The 23,893-nt window shown below is 35.1% G+C and overlaps 1 protein-coding gene across 5 annotated transcripts in view; it reads right to left on the reverse strand.

The window, feature by feature from the left end:
* AFG1L (AFG1 like ATPase) overlaps positions 1 to 23,893 on the reverse strand; it is a 202,605-nt gene that overhangs the window by 29,987 nt on the left and 148,725 nt on the right. For 4 of the 5 annotated variants that reach the window (XR_013382891.1, XR_013382892.1, XM_077902863.1 and 1 more), the window contains exons 9-10: positions 3,343 to 3,413; positions 2,986 to 3,086 (exon numbers count right to left, since the gene is read on the reverse strand). Coding sequence is in view for 3 of the 5 variants with exons in the window: in XM_077902863.1 (XP_077758989.1) it covers positions 2,986 to 3,086; positions 3,343 to 3,413 (172 nt within the window). In the remaining 2 variants the exon portion in view is untranslated. Of the gene's footprint in view, positions 1 to 1,571; positions 1,710 to 2,985; positions 3,087 to 3,342; positions 3,414 to 23,893 lie in introns of those variants that run through there. The other variant, XM_077902864.1, reaches the window with a different exon arrangement.

Consider the following 23,893-nt stretch of genomic DNA (forward strand, 5'->3'; position numbering starts at 1 on the left):
TAAACCAAATAGTTTGAGAACCACTGGCTTTAGGGTTAAGCTTTTGTAGACCAAAATTGAAAGAGCCTTGCTCAAAGAAAGTGAGCCAAAACTGAATTCTAAAGGCTTAATGAGTAAACGGACTATACCTAAATTTTCCTTATTGAAAAATGTAATTTTTACACCTGCAGAAAATTGTTTCCTCAACTGATAACTGTGCTCACAAGTAACTATTTGCAAGAGTAGTTTGTTATTTGCGTCTTAAAAATAATGATAGGTAGCCAGGTGTGTTTGTAAAAAGTCTAAGCAGAGAAATATATCAGTTAATGCATATGCATGGGTATATACACGTTCACTGTCAACTTCTTTCTTGTTTATTAGCTTTCTTCTTTGGTTTTTAGTATTCAAGGAATGGAGATCCATCAGATATGTGTTTTGGCCTTCATCTATTAATCTTGATTGTATCATATTAGTTTATATGTTGTTAGACTTATAACTGTACTTAACAGTATCTCTTGGGGAATTTTTAAAAAACATTTTGCTTCTCTATCTCTATTTTATGTTTTATTTCATTTCATGTATTCCAACTGAAACCACTGGTTGGGAACTACTTCTGGTTTGTGTCCCGTGCCTGGTACACTCTCAGTAAATACTAAAGGATGAATAGCTTTTATCTCTACTATTTGGCCAAGAGTCAAGGCTGATGGTGTTTGGATGCCAACAGTGGTGATTAGCATCAGGGAATAAGGGCATTAATCACCAGAACTGAGGCAGCCCAGGAATCTCCCTGGCCCTTTACCTTCCCAGCAAAACCATTCCTGCAGCACTGGAGCATTGCTGATTTATGTGTGCCATTTCCCAAATATGCTGACCTGTGGCAATACCATGTCCAAATAAGGCAGCAGCCAGCCTGGCTGAAGCATAGGAGACAGGTACAGCAGAAGTAAGATTACAAAGAGCTTAGTAGAGAATAGATCAGATCCTTATAGGAAGCATGTGAATCCAATGTCAAAAATTATCCCTAAGTCGGGATCCCTGGGTGGCGCAGCGGTTTAGCGCCTGCCTTTGGCCCAGGGCGCGATCCTGGAGACCCAGGATCGAATCCCACGTCAGGCTCCCAGTGCATGGAGCCTGCTTCTCCCTCTGCCTGTGTCTCTGCCTCTCTCTCTCTCTCTCTGTGTGTGTGACTATCATAAATAAATAAAAATTAAAAAAAAAAAATTATCCCTAAGTCTTTTTGTCCTCTTTCCCTCCTTGAATTCCTCATCAACCTTTAAGTTAAACAGTCATAATCTTGGTGTTGAAAGGCATTTTGAAAGTATTTATCCATCTGTTCAAGCAATCTTGAATCCTCCCTACAAACTCTAGTCCTTTAGCTGCCTTGCAATTTATGGCATGCAGTTAAATGTGTGAGAAGGAATTTAGGAGACATGCAGTTAAACATAACATTTCAATACACATACCTGGACCTAGCCTGTTTCACACGGGTCCCACGAATTATATAAAAAGGGTGGAATAAAATCTTGTGATTGATCTATACAATAATTTGATTTAAAAAGGTAAGATGTACACTAGTAATCTTTTACCTGAATTTATTTAATCATTATTAAAACTTTGTAAATAAAGGAAAAAGAATTCTCTGCAACAGTCTTCTTCCCCACCACCTCCTCAGAGTAGACTATAAAGATTTGGGCCCTGAGTAGAGGCCTTTTCCCAGCACTAGGTATCTCCTGAAATAATGAACACATAAAAAATAAAAATACTCAGTGTCTGCTCCAAGAGACCATCTATACCCAACAAATCTGTCCCTCCTCTTTCCTCACTGGGTCCGCTTCTGTGGAAGAAAGAGGAGCCTCATCTTTTCAATATACTAGATTTTTCTCAAATTTATTTCTCTAGCCAAGTACGTATAACTTAAATGGAAGCCTTAATAAGTTATTAGGACCTTGATGAAACCCCACAGAAGTGTGACGGGTACATATTACCCAGGATGACTTTCACTACTACCAAGGATAACGTTTTTTGCCCTGTAAGAGGATCTTACTTGATCTTAAACCTTACTGATTTGAAGTGCTTTATTTCTCTAATAACAATTGTAGATTAGATTCATCTCTCTGGTTTAAAAACTACAAATTTATACTGGTTAAAAGTAATCAAGTCATTTGCTTTTGAGAAAAGTACTCACAAAATGGCTGGCAGCTATAAATAAAGACTTACTCTTCCCCCTCACTGAAAAACAATTTTTTTAGTTATTTTAAACTTTAAAAAAATAATAAAAAAATAAAACTTAAGATAAGTCAGAGACCACTTACAGGACAGTTGAGAAATTATGCTTAAAGTTATGTATAATTTGGATTTTTCTCAAGATTTACAGTCAATAAATATATTGAACATCCACTGAGTAATGAGAATTCCAGAGCTTTTAAAAAACAGAATTCATATCTATAATGAATTTGCAATCAAGGACTTTCTCATATATATGAATGTACGTGTCATATACATTTTTTCTGTTGAATATATTATTATATAATATAGATGACACAGTTATAGAAATTCACTTTCTTCGTTGCCCAAATAGATCAGAAATGACAATCACAGGTGGGCTAGAAATTCTTTCATGTCATGCTTCCTTAGATCATAGTAGTATTACTTCATCTTCTTTGCCCCACACACTAACCTCACCTCAATTTAGGAAAACATAATTTCTCCTATGTTTGACTTTCACAAAACATCCCTAAAGCTGATTTTTGTTTTGCTTCCAGCAACAGTTGATAGTTCTCTCTGTATTTCCAATTTTGCTTTAGCATCCTTCTAAGTGCGAATTTTGAGCCAATGTCTATAAAAGGCACATGACATATACAGATGAGTATTTCCCTTCGTGAGCCTTTTAAATCAGTTCTGACTCTTGTGAACAGTATTTTAAAATCTGAAATACGCAGAAAGGAAAATATGAAGTATTTTAACATGTGAAAAGGCCAATGAGTCTGGACGTGTCTGGATACTTACTCTCTCACACAGCTCTTCAAATGTGCAGTCGGCAACAGTTCCACAGGCTTTATTCAGCCGCAGCTCTCTGCCTTGCACTTTTAGAATCCTTGGTCTAGTTACTATGGGAACATGAACAAAGACTCAATCTTGTCTGGATAATTACTATAAAATTCATCTCTTACAGATAGGAAATGCATAGCTTGATGAATAATAGCACATGATTCAACACATAAATTAGACAAAATGCTGATACAATGACTGCCACTTGAGCGTGGCATCAACCCATATACAGCAATGGAACTTATTAATTGGTCAGTGGAGATTGGGCATTGTGTTCTAAATGTATTCTCTTTCAAGAGAAATTAACTTACGTACAATCATTTTGTTTCTGAGCCAGCTCATCAAACAACTTATCCATGACAGCCTCCACATCAGCTTCACTTGTGCTACAGTGAAAAGAATAATAGAATATGAAATTAATAACACTTGAAGCCAACATCAAACAGCTGCCTGAGCCTGCTTAGCTTTTTGCCCATAAAAAAAAGAGAACAGGATGTTATGCTCTAAATACAAACATTAGATTTGGAATACACTTAAAAGCAGAGAATATTAACTCTCAGGTAGATGATCCTGCCTTATTTGCATACACTGAAAGACTTCTGTGCTTCTGGCTGTTTCCAGTAATGAGACGATACAGGCAGAGTAAATCCATTAATACTATGTGTACACAATGAGAAGAAAGGCTTCTGGCTCTCTCTTGCATGCAAAACAAGAGCAAATAGACAAGGCAGTCAAGCATCCAGCAAAGTATCCTTTGAAATCTCTACTGAGAGGGTACATGTGAAATTAAATATTGAAGCTGCTTTAAAAAAAAAAAAATCCAGTCAAGCCACTGACTGAGAGGATCAAACATCCAGAATTAAATTACCAGCTTCGAAATACCGACTTGATCTGCACATCAATAACTTTATCAGACTTTGCGTATAAGGACAATTACAGACCACACAGTTTCTCTCAAAAGTGTCCTTGTCAGAAATTCAAGAAACTCTCTCCTTCTGTGATGCCTACCATTGCAGCTACCAAGAAGTTAGTCTCATCAAAGAATCCTTTGTATTCTAATTACAAATCACCATATGGTTTAGGGAACCCACATATACAAACGTGATAACACTATGCCCTTTTTTCCTATCACTTTTTTTTTAAAAGAGGGATTTATAAATTAACTGTCAATAAAATAAAATAACTGGCAGAAGAAATAAATGCTGTTAAAAAAAAAGAAACTTCAACTCTACATACAAACTTACACAGGATGACCTGACGATATGCTTGATTTTGATATACAAATCACTCTTATCTATGTGTGGAAGCAATTAAACTCAATTCTGGACATTCATCTTAATAAAGTCTTTTTGAAAACTAATATGACAAATTATTTTTTCTTTAAGTTTAAATGAAACTAAACTCATTTCTCCCTTGAGATAGTTACCAGGCGGCAGGCATTTAACACACAAGTACCTACTTCCTAATGCTTTTAAAATGCAAGACAGCACATGGTCATTATGAAGGGTTTAGAATTGCCACCTTCCAAGGGATCACCATTCCACCTTGTAGGTCTCTTAAAAACATCATCTGCAATGGTTAACTTTGCAGGGGAAAGCTATTTGACATTTGAATAGGGTAGTATTAAAATAATAAAATGATACTACAGAAAGCGATTGTAGAGACAAAAAAAAAAAACAATTTTAAAGGTACAAAGAAATCACACAAGCCAATGTAAATGCCAATGCCCATACCAAGCACATGTATGTTTAAATGGCTTTGCCAACATTATTCTCAGGAATTCATTTGGTATTGTCTCCACCTTATAATGGTGACATAATCACACACAACCATTGGAGAAGCAAAGGTACTTTTTAAGGGATATAAAAAAGAAGGAGCAAATCCAGCCACCCAGATTATCTGCTGGCTTGCAAAGAGTTAACTTCTCCTTAGGATAGGCATGTTACCCAACAGAGAGGGAGAAATGAATTCTGAAAAATAACCAAGAGAGAACATAGTTACATTTCTCAAAGCACATTTGGTGAATAAACCATTACTAACAAACTTCCTCAGTAGTGATTTCTCTTTTACTCTGTGCTCAAATATACTATAATGTTAAAATGTGGCTCACAAGACTTAGGTCAGGCCACATCTTCTATATTATCTATGAAATTACTATATATGATTTATTTCACTTACAGTGAAATTATATGTGAAATAACACAATTATCTTTATTATAGCAGTATCTTGTGAAAATTCTATATGGGACGCCTGGATGGCTCAGTAGGTTAAGCATCCGACTCTTGATTTTGGCTCAGGTCATGATCTCAGAGTCGTGAACTTGAGCCCCATGTGGGGCTCCACACTGAGCATGGAGCCTGCTTAAGATTCTCTCTCCCTCTCCCTTTGGGCCTCCACCCCCACCCCTGCACACACACACTCCATTTCTCTCTCTCAAAAATAAATAATAAATAAAAATTCTATTAAATTATCATAAAAAGTTACTCAGATGTTACAACTTGCAAAATTAAAATTTTACTGGTGTTAAGTGGCCTAAAAATAAATACTCACAGAAGTAGTTCATGTAACTTAAAACTGAGCAGCCTGTTTTCCATCTAAGCCAAAGTGTACTTGACCTCAGGGAGTGAGTTCTGTTGACTGCTTAAAGGACAGAAACCCCAGCTTCTAATTGTCTTAAGAGCAGAAGGGGCTACTATGTATGTTGTTTTTATTAGATATATTTATATTGCCATGAGAGAAATGAGGATGCTATGAAAGAAATCCTTACCAGAAATGAACTTATTCATAATGTCTTACCAGATAATTTACAAGAAAACAGTAATCTTCTCACCCTCCACTCAGACCAGATTTCCCTACAAGATGATGCAACAATCAGAGCTCATTAACTTTTTTTAAGGATGAGAATTAGAAAAGTAAAAAGAGAAATTAAAATCTACCTGTTCATATTAGTGTAAAAGATTCAGAGTTTTACTCATTATACAGGTTCATGACTGGTTTAAACATCTTTGAGTATGTTTCATAATTCTAGTAAAAAATTTAGATTTCCATGTGAACTATTTCCATGTGTTACGTGGGGAATAACAAAAACTATATTTATCAAGCAGCTATTATGTAATAGTTAGTTTACCTATACTTTCCCCACCTTTCCATGTTGTATTTGTTATTATCCCATTTTTACAGAAGAGAAAACTGAGACTCAGAGAATTAAGCCTTCACTCTTCTAAGATCCAAACATATAAAAATTTAAATTTTCTGTTTAGTAGCATAAAATTGGTACAAGATTTCAGGGCAACCAAATAATATGTAATAAAAACATTTAAGACCATATCACGCAGCTATTCCACTCATAACAATTTCACCTATGGAAAAAATAATGGTTAACAACTACAAGGATGTCCATAGTGACACCTCTAACAACAAAGAAACAGCGGGAAAAAAAAAAACACCTAATGTCCCATAATGGGGACCACGAAGTACGTTTGAATACGCTTACACAATGAAATACTGTACAGTTTTTAAGTACAACTTTCCCCTCTTGTCCTGGAAATGTGATTAAGGTCCAAAGTTGATGGCTAGAAGTGCTTGGTGCTCCCAAGTTTCTAAAAAGAACCACCAATGACTGGATCCAGACTCTGGCCTCCATGGTTAAATAATGAAGAGAACCAGCCCTATTCCAAATGCCACCCCCTCCTCCACCATCCCCTCCTCTTTACCACACCACAGTGTCTTTATGAGGAGGGGAAAGGGGATCAGAGCTCTTTATGTGCAGTATTTGTGATAAGAGTCTTTTTCTTCCCTTCTTCCCCTTAGGATTTTTTCCTTCCAGTTGACTTCTAGTTTCATAATGTTGTGGTCAGAAAAGATGTATGGTATGACTTCGATCTTTTTGAAATTTTTGAGGCTTGTTTTGTGACCTAATATGTGATCTATTCTGGAGAATGTTCCATATGCACTTGAAAAAACATGTATCTGCTGTTTTAAGATGGAATGTCCTGAATATATCTGTTATATTCATCTGGTCCAGTGTGTCATTCGGTCCAGTGTGTCATTCAGAGCCACTGTTTCCTTATTTATTTTCTGTTTAGATGATCTGTATATTGATGTAAGCACCCTCCCCTTAGGAAAGGAGAGGGTGATTTACCCTCCCCCAAAGACAAGTGATGGGAAGGAAGAGTTCTTTAAAAGACTCACTTGGAAAGATTAGGGGAGCCTCAAAGAAGAAAAATCTGGCATTGTTGTCCTTAGTTGGATGAGTAGGACCTTGGCAGATTGAGAAATCAGAAGGTGGGAAATGGAGGCACCTGGGTGGCTCAGTGGTTGAGCATCTACCTTCAGCTCAGGTTGTGGTCTCAGGGTCCTGGGATCAAGTCCTGCATCAGGTTCCCCACAGGGAGCCTGCTTCTCCCTCTATGTCTCTGCCTCTCTTTCTGTGTCTCTCATGAATGAATAAATAAATATCTTTTTAAAAAAAGAAATTGGGAGATGTGGTGCTAAGCAACATGAAGCAAGCCAGTTCTTACTAAAAACCCTGCAAGGGTTTAGCACAACTAGATATACTTGAAGTTACAGGTGAGGGGGCAGGCTGGAAATAAGGGCACTTTTGGGAAATAAGACAAAGGCAGTCTTTAGATGCCCTGCCTTTACCTGAATAGCAAGAGTCCGGTATGTCTCCTCCACTCCAGCTGAAACTAAGTTTACCATCTGGGTCAGTTTTAAGAAGGAAGAAAGAGGAAGAGACACCATACTGAAATCCTACACACTAAATAGTAAAACCAACAGTCCCTCCCTCTTTAGCATCCAGAACCCTACTAGCCAAACTTCAGCCTTAGGAAGTAGAAAGATTGAAGGAAACACTCTGGAGGAAATTGAATAACCAAAAGAAAGACTTGCACATACTGACATTTGGGGATTCTTCAATGGAAAACCTGACCTGCCACCTAATCTACCAGCCTCCAGTGGAGACTACCAATCAATAAAACCCTATTTATGCACACAGAACTTCTAATCAGCTTTTTAATGTTTTAATCTTGTGAATGGACAACCAAGTATTTCTAGGCATTTAAGGAAAGCTTCTAAGATATAAAATAAAGACTAAAATAAAACATAAGAAGAGATCTTGCAGCAAAGAGAAATACACTCTAATACACCTAGAGAGAGAAATATACATAAACAAAGAAGGATGCTATAAACCAAAAGAATAACTAGTGCATAAGAAAGAGCTCTAATATGACTGTTAAATAAAAAATTTAGGAAAAGAATTAGAAGAAAAAAATGAAGTAACCATTCAGAAAATAGAACAAAAAATGGAAAACAGAAGAGAAAATAAAAGAATCAGAAAATAAATACAGAAGGCTCAATATCTAACCAGGAGAAGCTCCAAAGGGGGGTGGGGGGAGCATGAGCAACGAAAAAATTAAATTAAGTTTCCTAGAACTGAAGAGCATGAAGGTCTAAACTGAAAGAGTCCAGTGAACACCCAGCACAAAGAATGGGGGGAGGGGGGAGGCTCCCTTCTTGGGCATATTAACAGGAAATTTCAGAAGTTAGGAATAAAGAAAGAATATCCTAAAAACTTCATGAGGAAAAACAGGTTAAATATAAAAGGTCAAGAAACTGATTTGTATCAATTCCCATGAAACTCTGAAACTATAATAATGGAAACATGAAGAGAATGGTGCCCATCTAAAATTTTCTAAAGGAAGCTTTTGTCAAACTATCCATGCCCAAACTATTATTCAAGCAAAGACATTTTTGGTCAGGTGAGTTCTCAAAAAAGCTATTTCCCATGCTGCCTTCTTTGTAAGATTACTGGAGGCTCTCAGAAGAGGTAGAAGAGTTCTAGGTCTAATAGGACCAAATAAGCTCTACCCCCAAAGGCCCTCCTGCCCATGACAACTGTCAACTCTAGACAAAATACAAAAACAGGTGACCTGAAAACACTGGGCAGATTCTTGAGGGAGGTGACACTTGGAAAAAGGGAAAAAATTGGGTGAATTACCCATTTTACAGACCAAAAAGTCAGTACTGCTCAGGGCAACTATAACTCCGATAGAAAACTGCAGTCCTGGCCTGAAGACCTGGAGGACAGCTGGGGGTAACCACACAAGGTGGGAAATCTAGGGGAATCCTCAAAAGGGTTTCCAAAGTTCCAAAAGGTATGAGTCTTGAAAATTCCTCAAATCATAGGTTATTCTGTATTTATCACAATACAAATAAACATGAATCATTTTTCTGTTATAGAATTATACTAAAAGCTTCAGTGGTTTTCTATAAAAGAAAAGGCATAAAAAATGGCTTATCATTATTACAAATCAATATGCTATGACATATATTTATATTTTATTATGGATATTATAGTGCATATTGTTATGTATTTCAATAACAGAAAAATGATCTCTACCAGAAACAGACTTTTGGTAGTAGAAAATATTAAAAGGAAACATTAACACAAAATAAATGCAAAATAAGATTATTTTAAAATCTAAGTACCTCCAATATTTAATATGTAAAAGTTATTTTTTAAATTGAAGGTTTTTAAAACACATAGCATGAGCACCGTTTCTGATTGTCCTCATCTTAGCGGGTTGGCAACTATTCCAGACACAAGAAAATGTCATTTTGCACCGACATTGATCAAATCATTAAGAGTGTGCCCTAAATCATTTTTGAGTAGGGAGTTAAGGTACCTATTGCTCAGTTATAAACTCATTTCCCTTATTAACATGTATCTGGTTTTGTTTACTCATATTATCCACTTAAAGGCTCTATCCCCAAATACAGTCACACTGGGGGTTTGGACTTCACCTGTAAATTTTGGGGAGGCCACAATTCAGTCCTGAATAATGAACACTTGTGTAGTTTACACTTCACGGTTACTATGAATAGTGCTACATGAATGTTCTAGCACACATCTTTTGGTGAATTTCTGTATATATGTCTATCGGGTGTGTAATTAGGAGCTGAATTACTACTCTTCGGGTATACTCGAAGAGTTCGGCTTAGTAAATACTGTCAAAAAATTTTCCAAAGTGGTTGTAGCAGTTCACTCTCTTACTGGTACATAAAAATGTTCTACTTGTTCCACACTGTTTTTTTTTTTTTTTCCCATTTCTTTCATTTTAATCATTTTAGTGGACATATTTTAAGTGATTTTAATGTAAATTGCCTCAAATTATTTTTAGGAATGTGTGGGACATAAAAATACAAATATAGTTAATGCAATAGTCAATCCAGAACCATTTCCTTTTAGTAAGATGTCATTCCGACAAACATAAAATTTGAAAGCCATTCTTAAACACATGAAGATCTCTTGATTTTTTTAAAAAGGAAATTTCAAAAACATAACATTATTGTAAAATTTTCAGCCAGAGAAAATGACTGTAACCTCAAAATAGGAAAAGAAAGCTATAAATAATGGAGAGAAACTCGAGTGATGGGAATGAGTCTATGACTCCAGGGCCCTCTAGTCAGTTTTCCAAGGAAACTAAAAAGATAGCAACACTGTCTTACGCTAAAAATCCATACTCAAAAATATGACCATGCCTGTGAAGCTCTAAAGAAGGACCAGGGTCAGATGTCTTTAAAAAAAAAAAAAAAAATCAAGTGTTTGGGACTAAGACCTATGGCTGGCAAAAGGCATATTCAGAAAATAAATGTACAAAAAATACACAAGGATATATATTATACAAAAATACAAAAAGTGATTAAAATGAGACCCAAGTTATAAACTCAGTTTAAAAATATTCCAGCTTAGCCAGTAAAATTTGAGGAAAGCATAATACCTGGTAGTCAAGAGCAGTTGTAATAGGAAAGTTGCAGCCTCAACACAGCACTGATTTTTTTCAGTGTAGAAGGGGAGCTAAATTCAGAGTTTTCTTTTGGGGCTACAAGAATATCATGTCACATACCAAGGAAGAAAATGTTCTGTTCAGCTTTGTGTAGTTCAATTTTAACCATAAAGTGGCATATCTTAAGAAAGAATGACTTGGGTAGCAACACAATGATCAGGAGAAAATACAGGAATTAAGCTCAGATGCTCTGAAGTGTAGCCTTTCCTCTTGGGGAAACAGAAACAAGCTCCTACAGCTGAGTACGGATAAAGAATTTAAGTGACTTCCTTCAATTCTTGGTAACTGCCCCATCAGTGGGGATGCTAATATATGGCAGTGTTTTGGGGCAGAAAAGATGTGAAACAGAAATTCTGCCCACAGAAAATTAAAAGTAAGAGAATTAAAGTCATTTCTGAAGAAAAAAACAACGTTATTCTTTCCAAATGATTTTTGTAGGGGCTGGGGTGGGGGCAGGTGGTGGTGGAGGATATGGGGCCCAAGCAGAGTGCAGACTATTTTTCTTTTGTTCTATAATGCCCTGGTAAAATCCACCCATTTCATTGCTTCTGTCACTTTTTGTTAAGCTCAGAAACTGCAGTGGAGGGGCAGGTTTCTATTTTCTGTTAAGTAGTACCACTGTGTCTTTAAGTCAGAAAAGCCCTGGAATCAACCACTGTTTCGTTGCCAGGAAATTTGGCATCAACTCCTACAGGAAACCTGTGAGTACAGTACCCTGGATTAAAAGCTGATTGCTTTGGAAGTATGAGAATCATGATTTATTTTTCCATATTAAATTAGTAAACAGAGAAGAAAGTAATCAGTCATTCCAATTTCAAGAAAATTTCTATAGCTGAAATCAGGCATTCAACATAAAACTTAGACAGAGAAATAGAACATGTCAAAAAAAGACCTTATTATTGCTGGATCATTTGAAATTCTCAACAAAAAATTCCAAAAGAAGTAGAGGTTTCTAGAAGAGGGTCACACATGAATTTAAATGGAAATTAATTTCTTCAAGAACCTCCCACTTCATTAGGATTGACTCAGAGGAACAGAATGCTACCCACACTTTGCCCCTTTATCCCCTTTTTAAAATCAACAGCTTGTTAGGGTATCAACAAGTAGAATAGGGTTGGCTTTCCTTGGTCCCTCTCTCTCCATGTTCTCTATTCCAGAGAGCCAAAGTTGATTCAACGAGGGAGAAATTTCCCCTTCCTCTTAGAGTTCTTGTGCCAAACTTCCCTGGCAGGGAGCCTTCTCACTCTACTGATTCCTTGTGCATTCATGCTGTAGAGCTCTTTGTGCTCTTACCAAACATAATCTGGGGCTGGAGGCAGGTCTAAGATTAAGCTGGTTTATATTTGCCTTAATATAAAACAGACTTGGTTGCATTTCAAATGCTGTAGGTTTGTTTTACATAACGGAATCAGTTGTTAGAATAGATTTTGTCCTACTATTTATCTTCTCAATCATTCAAAGGCTTAATTGACTGTTCAGAGATCCATTTCAATCTCTAAATTTCCCACCGTTCTCAATCACCTGGAGAGTAACTTACCTGGTTCCATTAATCTTGACCTGTGTATAATGCTGAAAGTAGGACCTAGCACCTTTCACTCTCAAATTCCAGACCTTCACCCCCTTCTTCTCAGCCCAAACTCCATATAAAATTTCTACCAAATCTAAATATTGCTTTCCCCCCAAATAAGTCAGTGGCATAACACACAGAATTACAACTTCTAGATACAATATTTCCTTTTCATATAATTAAGAAAAGCTAGAATGACTGAAGATTACAAAAATAAATAAATAAAAATGAGGAAGAAGCTAGAGAGTAAGAAGCTCTGACTCCTTTCAGGAGAAGAAAATGGTCATATCTGCCTCAGAAAGACAGGCCCAGGAAGTTTTAATAGTTGTTGTTTTTCTTTTTTTAAGGTTTTATTTATTTATTCATGAGAGACACAGAGAGAGAGAGGCAGAGACACAGGCAGAGGGAGAAGCAGGCTCCATGCAGGGAGCCCAATGTGGGACTTGATCCCGGAACTCCGGGATCACGCCCTGAGTCAAAGGCAGACGCTCAACCACTGAGCCACCCAGGCGTCCCGGGAGTTTTAATAGTTAAAAAAGGTACACAGCTAGAGCTAAAGACGTAGGACATTTGTCAGATCAGCTTTTCTAATGTTGAAGGTTGACCCTCATTTATAAATGTGATCTTTCTGAAGATGAAACAAAAGATAAGAATTCTAAGGAAATCTAAAAACTTGATTCTGTACATTTATATATATATGTGTGAGCATACATATCATTTACTCATGTACACATTGTGTATATAACTTATTACATTTTACTAGATGAGTATAGCCACGCAGTTAAATACTTTGTCAATGTGTTCAGCTGGAAATGGTGGGCCAGCTCTATTCTGGTACTTGTCCAGCCTGCTGGCATATAAACACTGTGATGGGGGAACCTCGGTGGCTCCGTGATTGAGTGTCTGCCTTTGGCTCAGGTTGTGATCCCAGATCCTGGGATCAAGTCCCACATTAGGCTCCCGCAGGGAGGGAGCCTACTTCTCCCTCTGCCTATGTCTCTGCCTCTCTCTCTCTCTCTCTCTGTGTCTCTCATGAATAAATAAATAAAATCTTAAAAAAAAAAAAAAAACAAACAGAAACAAAAACAAAACAACATTATGATATACTATGTCAAATTACCAGTCAATAAAGAAATGGAAGATAAAAGGTATGCTGAGCTCACTGATGGAACCTGATACTGAAGTCTATACAAGGTGAACTTCTTTTGCTTTGTACCACTTTTTTAGGCAGTATTTCAAATAGTTTAAAACCCTTGAAATTGTTAATTCAGTACTCTCTAAAGTAATACAGGGTTAATTAATAAATATTTAAATGTGCATCTAAATTTTATCAAATATGACAATTTTGTGATTTTAAAAGACATGATAAACAGCCTACCTGACTATGCCCTACAGGATATAAAGCAGAAAGTTGTTTTTACTAATATAAAGTTATAAGTTTATAATATCACAGAGCCTTACTCATTCATAAAGTATCAATAGCAGTTCTTATAAGAAAGATACTGCACATCTACTTTTGAGAACCAACTGTATTTTTCCACCATAGAGCCCCTTTCCCTATAGGTAGCCTTAGGGTACAGATTCATCACTGTTACTGACCTTTTAATTCTCAAAACATGTAGTAACATACAATGCTTCATTATACATTTGAGACATTTCAGTTTGATGAAACTTTATACTTCTCAGAGCTAAATAGGTCTTCACTAAAAAAACAAAAAATTAAAATTTTACACTAAAAATATTCACTTAATGTAAAGACAGTAAGGAAGAACTAAGAAATAAAAAAGGCATGAAACATAAAGAGCAGGTGTGAATCAATATACATATCAATAATAACATACTGATTATTGATAGTGACATATATATTATTGCTATATTATTATTGATATATCAATATTATATATCAATAATATCTATATTGTTATATATTGTTATATTATATATAACATAATTTGTGAATGGATTAAACAATTCAATCAAAGTCAGAGATTGACTAAATATAAAAGCAAAATCCAAAAATACACTGCTCACAGGAGATATGCTTTAGGTTCCAAGATACAACTAGGTTGAAGGTAAAGGACAAGAAGAAAGACATATCAATGCAAACAGCAACCACTACTAACATCAGACAACACAGACTTTAAAACAAAAAATGTTATTAAATATTAAAAGGGACATTTCATAATGATAAAGTTCACTCCATCAGGATAATAATAACAATACAAACATATGCACCTAACAACAGAATCTCAAAATACAAGAGGTAAAAACTGACCAAGTGAAGGGAGAAACAGTCTTGCAACAATCATAGTTAGAGACTTCAATATCCAACTTTTTTTTTATGATTTTATTTTCAAGTAATCTCTACACCCAGTGTGGGGCTCAAAATTAAAACCCCAAGATCAAGAGTTGCACGGTCTACTGACTGAGCTGCCTGGTACTCCCCAAATTTCAATAAGGATTAAAAAAAAACTAGAGAGAAGATCAACAGGATATTTAAAACTTGGACTACAATATATACTAACTAGACTTAACAGACATCTATATAAATACTACATACACATCATTCTCAAGTGTATATGGAACATTCTCAAGCAAAGATCATATCCTAGTCTTTATAGAGCAAGCCTTAATAATTAAAAAGGATTAAACTATATGAAGTCTGTAAGGATTAAACTATATGAAGTCTGTTCTTTGATTATAATGGAGTGAAATTAGAAATTAATAACAAGGAGGCCCCTTCCAATATTTTGGAAATTCACAAATATATGAAAATGAAGCAGCATATTCCTAAATGACTAACAGGTTAAAAAAAAAGAAATCAAAAGGAAATCAGAAAAATACTTTAAGATAACAAAATGAAGACACACATACCAAAACTTATGCAATATAGCTAAAGTAGTGCTTACAAGGAAAAGTATAACTTTGAGTACTTACATTAAAAAAGAAGAAAAATCTCAAACCAATAACCTAACCTTTCACCATCAGATTCTGGACGAAGAAGAGAAAACTTAACCTAAAGCAAATGGAAGGAATGAAATAATAAAGATTAGAGTGGAAAATAATGAAATAGAGAATAGAAAAATAAAACAGCAAAGAAAACAAAAACAAAAGTTGTTTCTTTGAAAAAGTGAACGAAATTGACAAATATTTACTTAGACAAACCAAGAAAAGAAGACAAAAGTTATCAAAATCAGGAATGAGAGAATACTAAAAATAAAAGGATTATGAGGGAATACTATTAACAGCTATATACCAACAAATGAGACAGCCTAAATGAAATGGAAAAATTCCTAGGACATAAACTATCAAGACTGACTTACAATGAAAGAAAAACATCTATTTAGAGGGAACACTCTCCAATTCATTCTATTAGGCAAGTATTACCTTGAGAACAAAACTTGACAAAGATGTCACGAAAACTATTGACCAATATCTCTTATGAATTTAAACACAAAAATTCTCATAGCGAACTAAATCAAGCAACATATAAAAAGGATAATATACCATGACCAAGTGGGATTTATTGCAGAAATGCAAGGCTGACTCAAAATCCAAAAACCAATTAATGAAAATATTCCATATAAACAGAATAATAGGCAAGAAAAACATGATCTTCTCAAAAGACACAGAAAATGCATTCAATCAAATCATGATTTTTTTTTAAAAAACTCAATAATTAATAGAAGGTAATGTCCTCAACTAAATAAAGGGCATCAGCTGTGAAAAACCCAGAGATGATAACATAACTAATGGTGAAAGAGTGAAGTTTTTTCTACTAAGCTCAGAAACAAGACAAGGGTCCACTCCCTAATGGAATATACCACTCCTATTTAACATCGCACTGGATATTCTAGGCAAAGAAATTAGGCAAGAAAAGTAAATAAAAAACATCCAGATTGGAAAGGAAGAACTAAACTATCTCTATTTGCAGATGACATGATCTTATATTTAGAAAATCCTAAGGAATTAGAAACTATCAGAAACTATTAGAAACTATTAGAACAAATAAACAAGTTCAGCAAGGTTGCAGGTTACAAGATCAATATGCAAAAATCAATTGTATTTCTACATAGTAGCAATAAAGAAACCAAAAATAAAACCAGAAAAACAATTCCATTTATACTAGATTCAAAAAGAATAAAGTATTTATGAATGAATTTAACAAAAGAAATCATGTTAATTTTATTAACAAGATTTATACATTGAAGACTATAAAGCTTGTTGAAAGGAATTACAGGAGATCAAAATAAATGGAAAGACATCTGTTAGGTGTTGAACTGTGTCCTCAATGTCAAACCCCTAAACTCCAATATCTGCAAATGTGACCTTATTTTGAAATAGGGTCTTTGTAGATATAATCAAGTTAGGATGAGGTCATACTGGTTTAGAATAGTCTCTAATGCAATGACTGGTATCCTTATATGAATAAAAAATTTAGATACAAAGACACATGGGGAGAATGCCATTTGAAGACAGAGGCAGAGATTGGAGTGTGATGTACCTACAAGCCAAGGAATCACCAGAAGCTACAGGGGAAGCTCAGAACAGATTCTCTTTCAGAGTACCCAATGAGAACCAACCTGCCAACATCTTGATTTTGGACTTCTAACCTCAAGAACAATGACAATAAATTTCTGCTATTGTAACACACTCAGTTTGTCGTACTTTGTAGGGTAGCCCTAGAAAACTTGTAAAACACCTCATGTTCGTGAATTAGAATATTTGATACTTATTTCCCAATGTAATTTACAGATTCAATAAAATCCTTATCAAAAGTCCAGCTGCCTTTGACCAGCTGACAAGCTGGTCCTCATATTCTTATGGAAATTCAAAGGACCCAGAATAAGCCAAACAATCTTGGGGGAAGGGGGAGAACAAAATAGTAGGGCTCATACTTCCTGATTTCAAATCTTATTACAAAACTATAGCAATCAAGACAGTGTGATATTGACATATAGAGAAACAGACTGCTGAGATATAATTGTGACCAGCAATAAATCCTTACATTTACAACCAATTAATTTTCAACAATGGTATCGATATAATTCAATATGAAAAGAATAGTCTTTTCAACAAATGATGCTGGGACTAGATATCACACGCAAAAGAATGAAGATGGGCCACTATCTCATAGCAAATATAAAAATTAGCTCAAAATTAATCAAATACCTAAATATAAGAGCTAAAATTATAAAACTCTTAGAAGAAAACATAGGCATAAAGCTTCACAACCTTGGATTTGACAATGGCTTCTTAAATATGACACCAAAAGTATAAAGCAATAAAAGAAAAAAAATAAATTGGACATCATCAAAATTTAAAACTTGTGTGGTTCAAGGACATCATCAACAAAACAAAAAGACAAAAAAGAATACAAAAATATTTTTATAAATCAGATATACAACAAGGGACCTATACCTAGAATGTCTAAAGAATACTTAAGATTTGCTACTAAAATAATAAATGACCCAATTTTAAAATGGCCAAAGTATCTGACCAGACTTTTCTCCTGAAAAGATATACAATGGCCAACAGGGATCCCTGGGTGGCTCAGTGGTTTGGTGCCTGCCTTTGGCCCAGGGCGAGATCCCGGAGTCCCAGGATTGAGTCCCGCATCTGGCTCCAGGCATAGAGCCTGCTTCTCCCTCTGCCTGTGTCTCTGCCCCCCCCACCTCTCTCTCTCATAAATAAATAAATAAATAAAAAATAAATAAATAAATAAATAAATAAATAAATCTTGAAAAAAAATACAATGGCCAACAAGCACATGCAACAATGCTCAATGTCATTAGCCATCAGAGAAATGCAAATGGAAACCCTATGAGATACCATTTCACACTCACTAGGATTGTATTTGTGTTGGATTGTGTTTCCCCAAAAAGATAAGAAGTCCTAAGTCCCAGTACGTCAAATGTGCCCTTATTTTTTTTTTAAGATTTTATTTATTTATTCATGAGAGACACAGAAAGAGAGGGGCAGAAACACAGGCAGAGGGAGAAGCAGGCTCCATGCAGGGAGCCTGACGTGGGACTCAATCCTGGAACTCCAGCATCACGTCCTGAGCCAAAGGCAGACGCTCAACCACTGAGCCACCCAGGTGTCCCACATGTGCCCTTATTTGGAAATAGGCTCTTTATAGATGTTAACTGGTAAAGTGGGAGGGCCCTTAATCCCATATGACTAATATCTTTATAAGGAGACACACAGCAAGACCATGTGACAACAGAGGCAGAGATTGGATTGATACATTTACAAAGCCAAGGAACACCAAGTACTGACAGCAAACAACAGAAACTAGAAGAGATAAGGGCAAGATTCTCTCCCAGAATTTTCAGAGGAGACAAGGCCCTGACAAAAACTTGATTTTTTTTTTATCTCCAAAACTGTGAGATAATAAATTTCTGCTGTTTTAAGCCACCCAGATCATGGTACTTTGTAACAACATCCCTAGGAAACTAATACAGATGACTATAAAAACAGAGATAATAACAAATGATGTCACAGACATGAAGAAATTGAAGCCCTCATACCCTACTGGTGGAGATATAAAATGGTACACTGCTTTGGAAGACAGTCTGGAAGCTCCTCAAAAGACTAAATGTAGAATTAACCACACCTAGAAATTTCACTCCTGGGTATACACAAAAGAAATAAAAATGTAAGTCCACAAAAAAACCCCACAAAAACTTATACATGAATGTTCACAGCAGCATTACTCACAATAGCCAAAAAGCAGAAATAACCCAAATCTCCATCAACTAATGAGTAGACAAAATTTCTACATTTAATGGAATATTATTTAGCAATAATAATATGAATCCTGAAAAAATTATGCTAAGTGAAAGAAGACAATCACAAAGGACCACATCTTATATGATTCCATTTAAATGAAATATCCATGATGGGCAAATATAGAAAGGCAGAAAGTAGATTAGTGGTTGTCTGGGCTGGTCTGTGGTTGGTTGAGTGATAAAAATATTCTATAATAAACTGTGGTTCTGGTTACATAATTCTCTGAATATCCTAAAAGCAATTACTTAATACACTTTAAATGGGTAAACTGTATGACACGTGAATTCTATTTCAATAAAGCTGTTAAAAAATAAGTATAATATCCTTATCACACTTAACAAAGCTAAAATAATTCTTCAAAGTCATTACATGCAGTTAGTGTGTGAATTTCTCTGATTGTTGTTGCATAGTGTTTTTGTTTTTTGCTTTTGTTCTTACAGTTTGTTTGATTCAGGGTCTAAGTGCGGTCCACACACAGTAATTGGTTGGTATGTTCCTTAAGCCTCTTTTAAACTAAAGGTTATTTTTTTTCTTATTTGTTTAAGAAGCAGACTGTTTATGTCAGTAAAAATTCTGCAGTCTACATTTTGATGAATATACTCCCATGATGTTATTTAACATATTCCATTGCACCTAATATTTCCTGTAAATTGATCAAATTCAGGTTCCATTTCTATAGCAATTATTATAGAACTTATGATCATTAACTAGCTCCATTAAATTGTGAGGGTTTTATAAAATGGTGAATTCTAATTCTTTTTTCATTTGTCATTTAGAAAATCTCTATAAAGATAAGCATCCCTCACCAACTATTCTGTTATACTAAAAGTCAGTTCTTTTAAAACAGGAAAAATAAAAAAAAATAAATAGGAAAACTTGATTCTTTTATTTACCTGTTTTCAGGATAATGGACTGGAAACTTCCACTTCTGGCCATAATAGAGTAACGGGGCCCAGATTCTTTCCCTCTCCCTCTACTCCTCCCCCTGCTCATGTCTCTTTCTCTCTAAAATAAAATATATAAATCTTAAAAAAAAGCAGGGGAGGATAAAGATCCATCATTAGAAATAGACCCCAAATGACATATATGATAGAATTACTGAACAAAGATATTAAGACATTATATTCTCTGTATGTTTAATAGAGGAAGGCATGAGGACATTAAGAACAGAAAAAGAAGATATAAAAATCTTCTAGAAGTTGAACTTCTACAAAGAAAAAAAATACCATGTCTGAGGTGAACAATGGATAGGATTAATAGATTACACACTGTTAAAGAAACTACTAAAAATAAAATGAGATTGAAAACAAAGATTGAAAAAGAAATGAACAGAGAATCAGTAAGCTGTGAGACAACATAAAGCAGTTTCATGTAGGCGTAACTGGAATCCCAGAAATTGGAAAGGGGAAGAAGGGACAAAGCATGTGAAGAAATATACTAAAACTCTCCAAATTCAATTAAAACTATAAACTCACAGACCCAAGAAGTACAAGCAACCTTAGAAAAAAGAAACAAAAACATCACACCAAGGCACATCATAAACAGCTTAAAACCAACAACAAAGTGAACACTGTGGAAATAGCTAGTAAAAAGACATCTGATGTAAAGAAGGACAAAAAATTATAGATTTCTCATTAGAAACAATACAAGTCAGAAGATAGGCAACAACATTTAAAGTACTGAAAGGAAAAAAAAAATCTGTCAACCATAAAAAACCAGCAAAAATATCTCTCAGAAATAAAAGCAAAAGACTTTAGAGACATACAAGACATACAGAAGATGAGAAAATTCACCACTAGCAGAGTACCACTGCAAGAAATGTTAAAGACCTTCAAAAAGAAGGAAAATAATATCAGATGGAAATTCCAATCTATGCAACAGAATGAAGAGCATAAGAAATGGTATTCATGTAAGTAAATGTAAAATAATTTTTATTTTAAAAATCTCTTTAAAAGACTATTGACTGTTTAAGCAAAAAATAAAAACACTGCATTGTGCAGTATACAACATAATCTAATACATATAGTAGTATTACATAATTACATAAATATATGAGTACAATAGCACAAAGGCCAGGATAGTGAAAATAGAAGTATACCGTTGTAGGGTTTTTGTATTTGACATCAAGGGGTTACTTGAAAGCTAAGTTAAACTTAGGTAAGTTAAAGATGCTAACTCTAAAATGTAACAACCACAAAAACAAAAACAAGAAAGTATAGCAAGTAAGTTAATATAAGAAGGAAAACAAATCTAAAAAAAGAAACATATCAGAAAAAGAAGTAAATGGGAAGAACAGAAAAAAACAAATGGCATAATAAAACTCAACCATATCAATAATCACATTAAATGTAAATGGTTTAAATAACCCCATTAAAGATAGAGAATGTCAGACTGCATTAAAAAAAGATTTCCAACTATGTGTTGCTTTCAAGAAACCATTTTAAGTATGACACAGATAGGTTGAAAGTAAAAGGATGGGAAAAGATAGATCATGTGAGTGCTAATTTTAAAAAAGCTGAAGTGGCAGGGCACCTGGGTGGCTCAGCAGATAAGCCTCTGCCTTCAGTTCAGATCATGATCCCAGGATCCTGGTGATCAAGCCTTGTATTGGGCTCCCTGCTTAGTAGAGAGTCTGCTTCTCCCTCTCGCTCTGCTCCTCTTCCCACTCCTGTTCTCTCGCTCGCGCTCTTAAATAAATAAATAAATAAAATCTTTAAAAAAAGAAAAAAGCTGAAGTGGCTCCATTAATACTAAGCATAGATTTCAGAGCAAGCTGTATGGAAAAAGCTCTCAAAATATGTATAGAAAATATGTATAGAAAAATCATCAAATGTTTGGAAGCTAAACGATACACTTCTAAATAACTCATAGGTTAAAGAAGAAATCACAAGTGAAACAGGACATACTGAAATGTATGCAATGCAATTAATATGATGCTTAGAAGAAAATCTATAGCATTAAAATGCTTATATAAAAAGAGTAGAAAGGTTTAAAATCAAGGACTTCTATATTTTTTTATTTTTAAAGATTTCATTTATTTATTCATGAGAGACTCAGAGAGAGAGAGAGAGGCAGAGACACAGGCAGAGGGAGAAGCAGGCTCCATGCAGAGAGCCTGACGTGGGACTCGATCCCAGGTCTCCAGGATCATGCTGCGGGCTGAACACGGTGCTAAACGGCTGAGCCACCCGGGATGCCTGACTTCTATCTTAAAAAACTAGAAAAAGAGCAAATTAAATCCAAACTAAGCAGAATAGAATTATTAATAAAGTGCAGAAATCAATGAAATAGAAAACAGCATTGGAGAAAATCAATATAAATCTAAAGCTATTTCTTTAGAATCATCAGAATTAATAAAATTCTTGCTAGTATTATCAGAAAAAAAAAGATTCTGTATCTTTAAAAAATTTTTATTATGGAAAATTTCACACATATATACATGTAGAGCGAATAGTATAATAAACTCAGTGCAAACAATGACCCACTCAATTTGTGGTCAATGTTTTTTCATCTAAACCATCTCCCTCCCACAATTCTCTCACCCTGGATTATTTTGAAGCAAATCTCACACACTGTATTATTTTATCTGTAAATACTTTAATTTATGAATATGATTATCTCTTAAGTATATAAACCTCTATGTTCTGCGTTAGGATACTAAGAAGGAATAAAACTTAATTTGTAAACAATAAAAATGTCCCCAACCATCTTCTTCCCTTCCCCAGGCTTAAGGATTGGCCAAATCAACAGTCTTAACCCCATCCCATGGAAGTAGTTGCTCTCACTGCCAGAGGCAGAAATTATTTCCCTTAACCCTCTAAGGAACAGACTTCAGGAAGGCCTAGCGTTGGTCTTGATGAAGGATTGGAAACTGAGCTTTGATTCACACAAATTGACAGTGGACATTCAGGCACATCCTAGAGTCTGCACTTGGTTACTGTACCTGGTGAGCAGCCACGTAATAGCCAGTCTCCACAATAGTCAAGACTTACCAGGATAGTATAAGCCTCCCTTCTCTCCCACCCACCTACCAACACAAGAATGACAAAGGTGACCTGATGGGTCTATATTCTGATCGGGTGATATTTTTGTCAGCTAACGGGCCCTCAAATGCCAGAAAAACTTAAAACTTCGAATAAGAATATGCCATGCCATCCTCTGTTTTTGTGCAACTATCACCATATGGATATATTTCTGTATCCTTTGCTGTTAAACAAATTTTATATTCCTTAACTTATGTGATATTTTCCTTTCAGTACTATCACAACTCCATTGTGACACCATGAAAATTAGTGTCAGAATAGTTATAATATGAATGTAGAAGACTCTAAAAGATACATGAGGGAATTCAAGGAATTAAAGGGAAAAGAATATAGGGGGACCATATTTGGCATTCGACCATAAAAACTTCGTTATAGATGAGAGAAAAATTTTTCCAATGGAATATGCACACAGCCTGCTACAGGACTCTGGGCAGCCAGGCACATGGAACTGAAACAAACTAGCTCCTAAAAGGAAAGGAGCTAGACTTAACAATTTTCAAGTTGCTTCTATTGGCAGATGTTTCAGAGGTTCTCCAGTAGGAATTAAACAGGAAATGACTGACCGGCTTGGTATTCTAACTGGTCAGAGAAACTAAGACAGATACTGTAAATT

The sequence above is a fragment of the Canis aureus genome, chromosome 7 (genome assembly GCF_053574225.1).
Source record: "Canis aureus isolate CA01 chromosome 7, VMU_Caureus_v.1.0, whole genome shotgun sequence".
In the NCBI taxonomy this organism is placed as follows: Eukaryota; Metazoa; Chordata; class Mammalia; order Carnivora; family Canidae; genus Canis; species Canis aureus.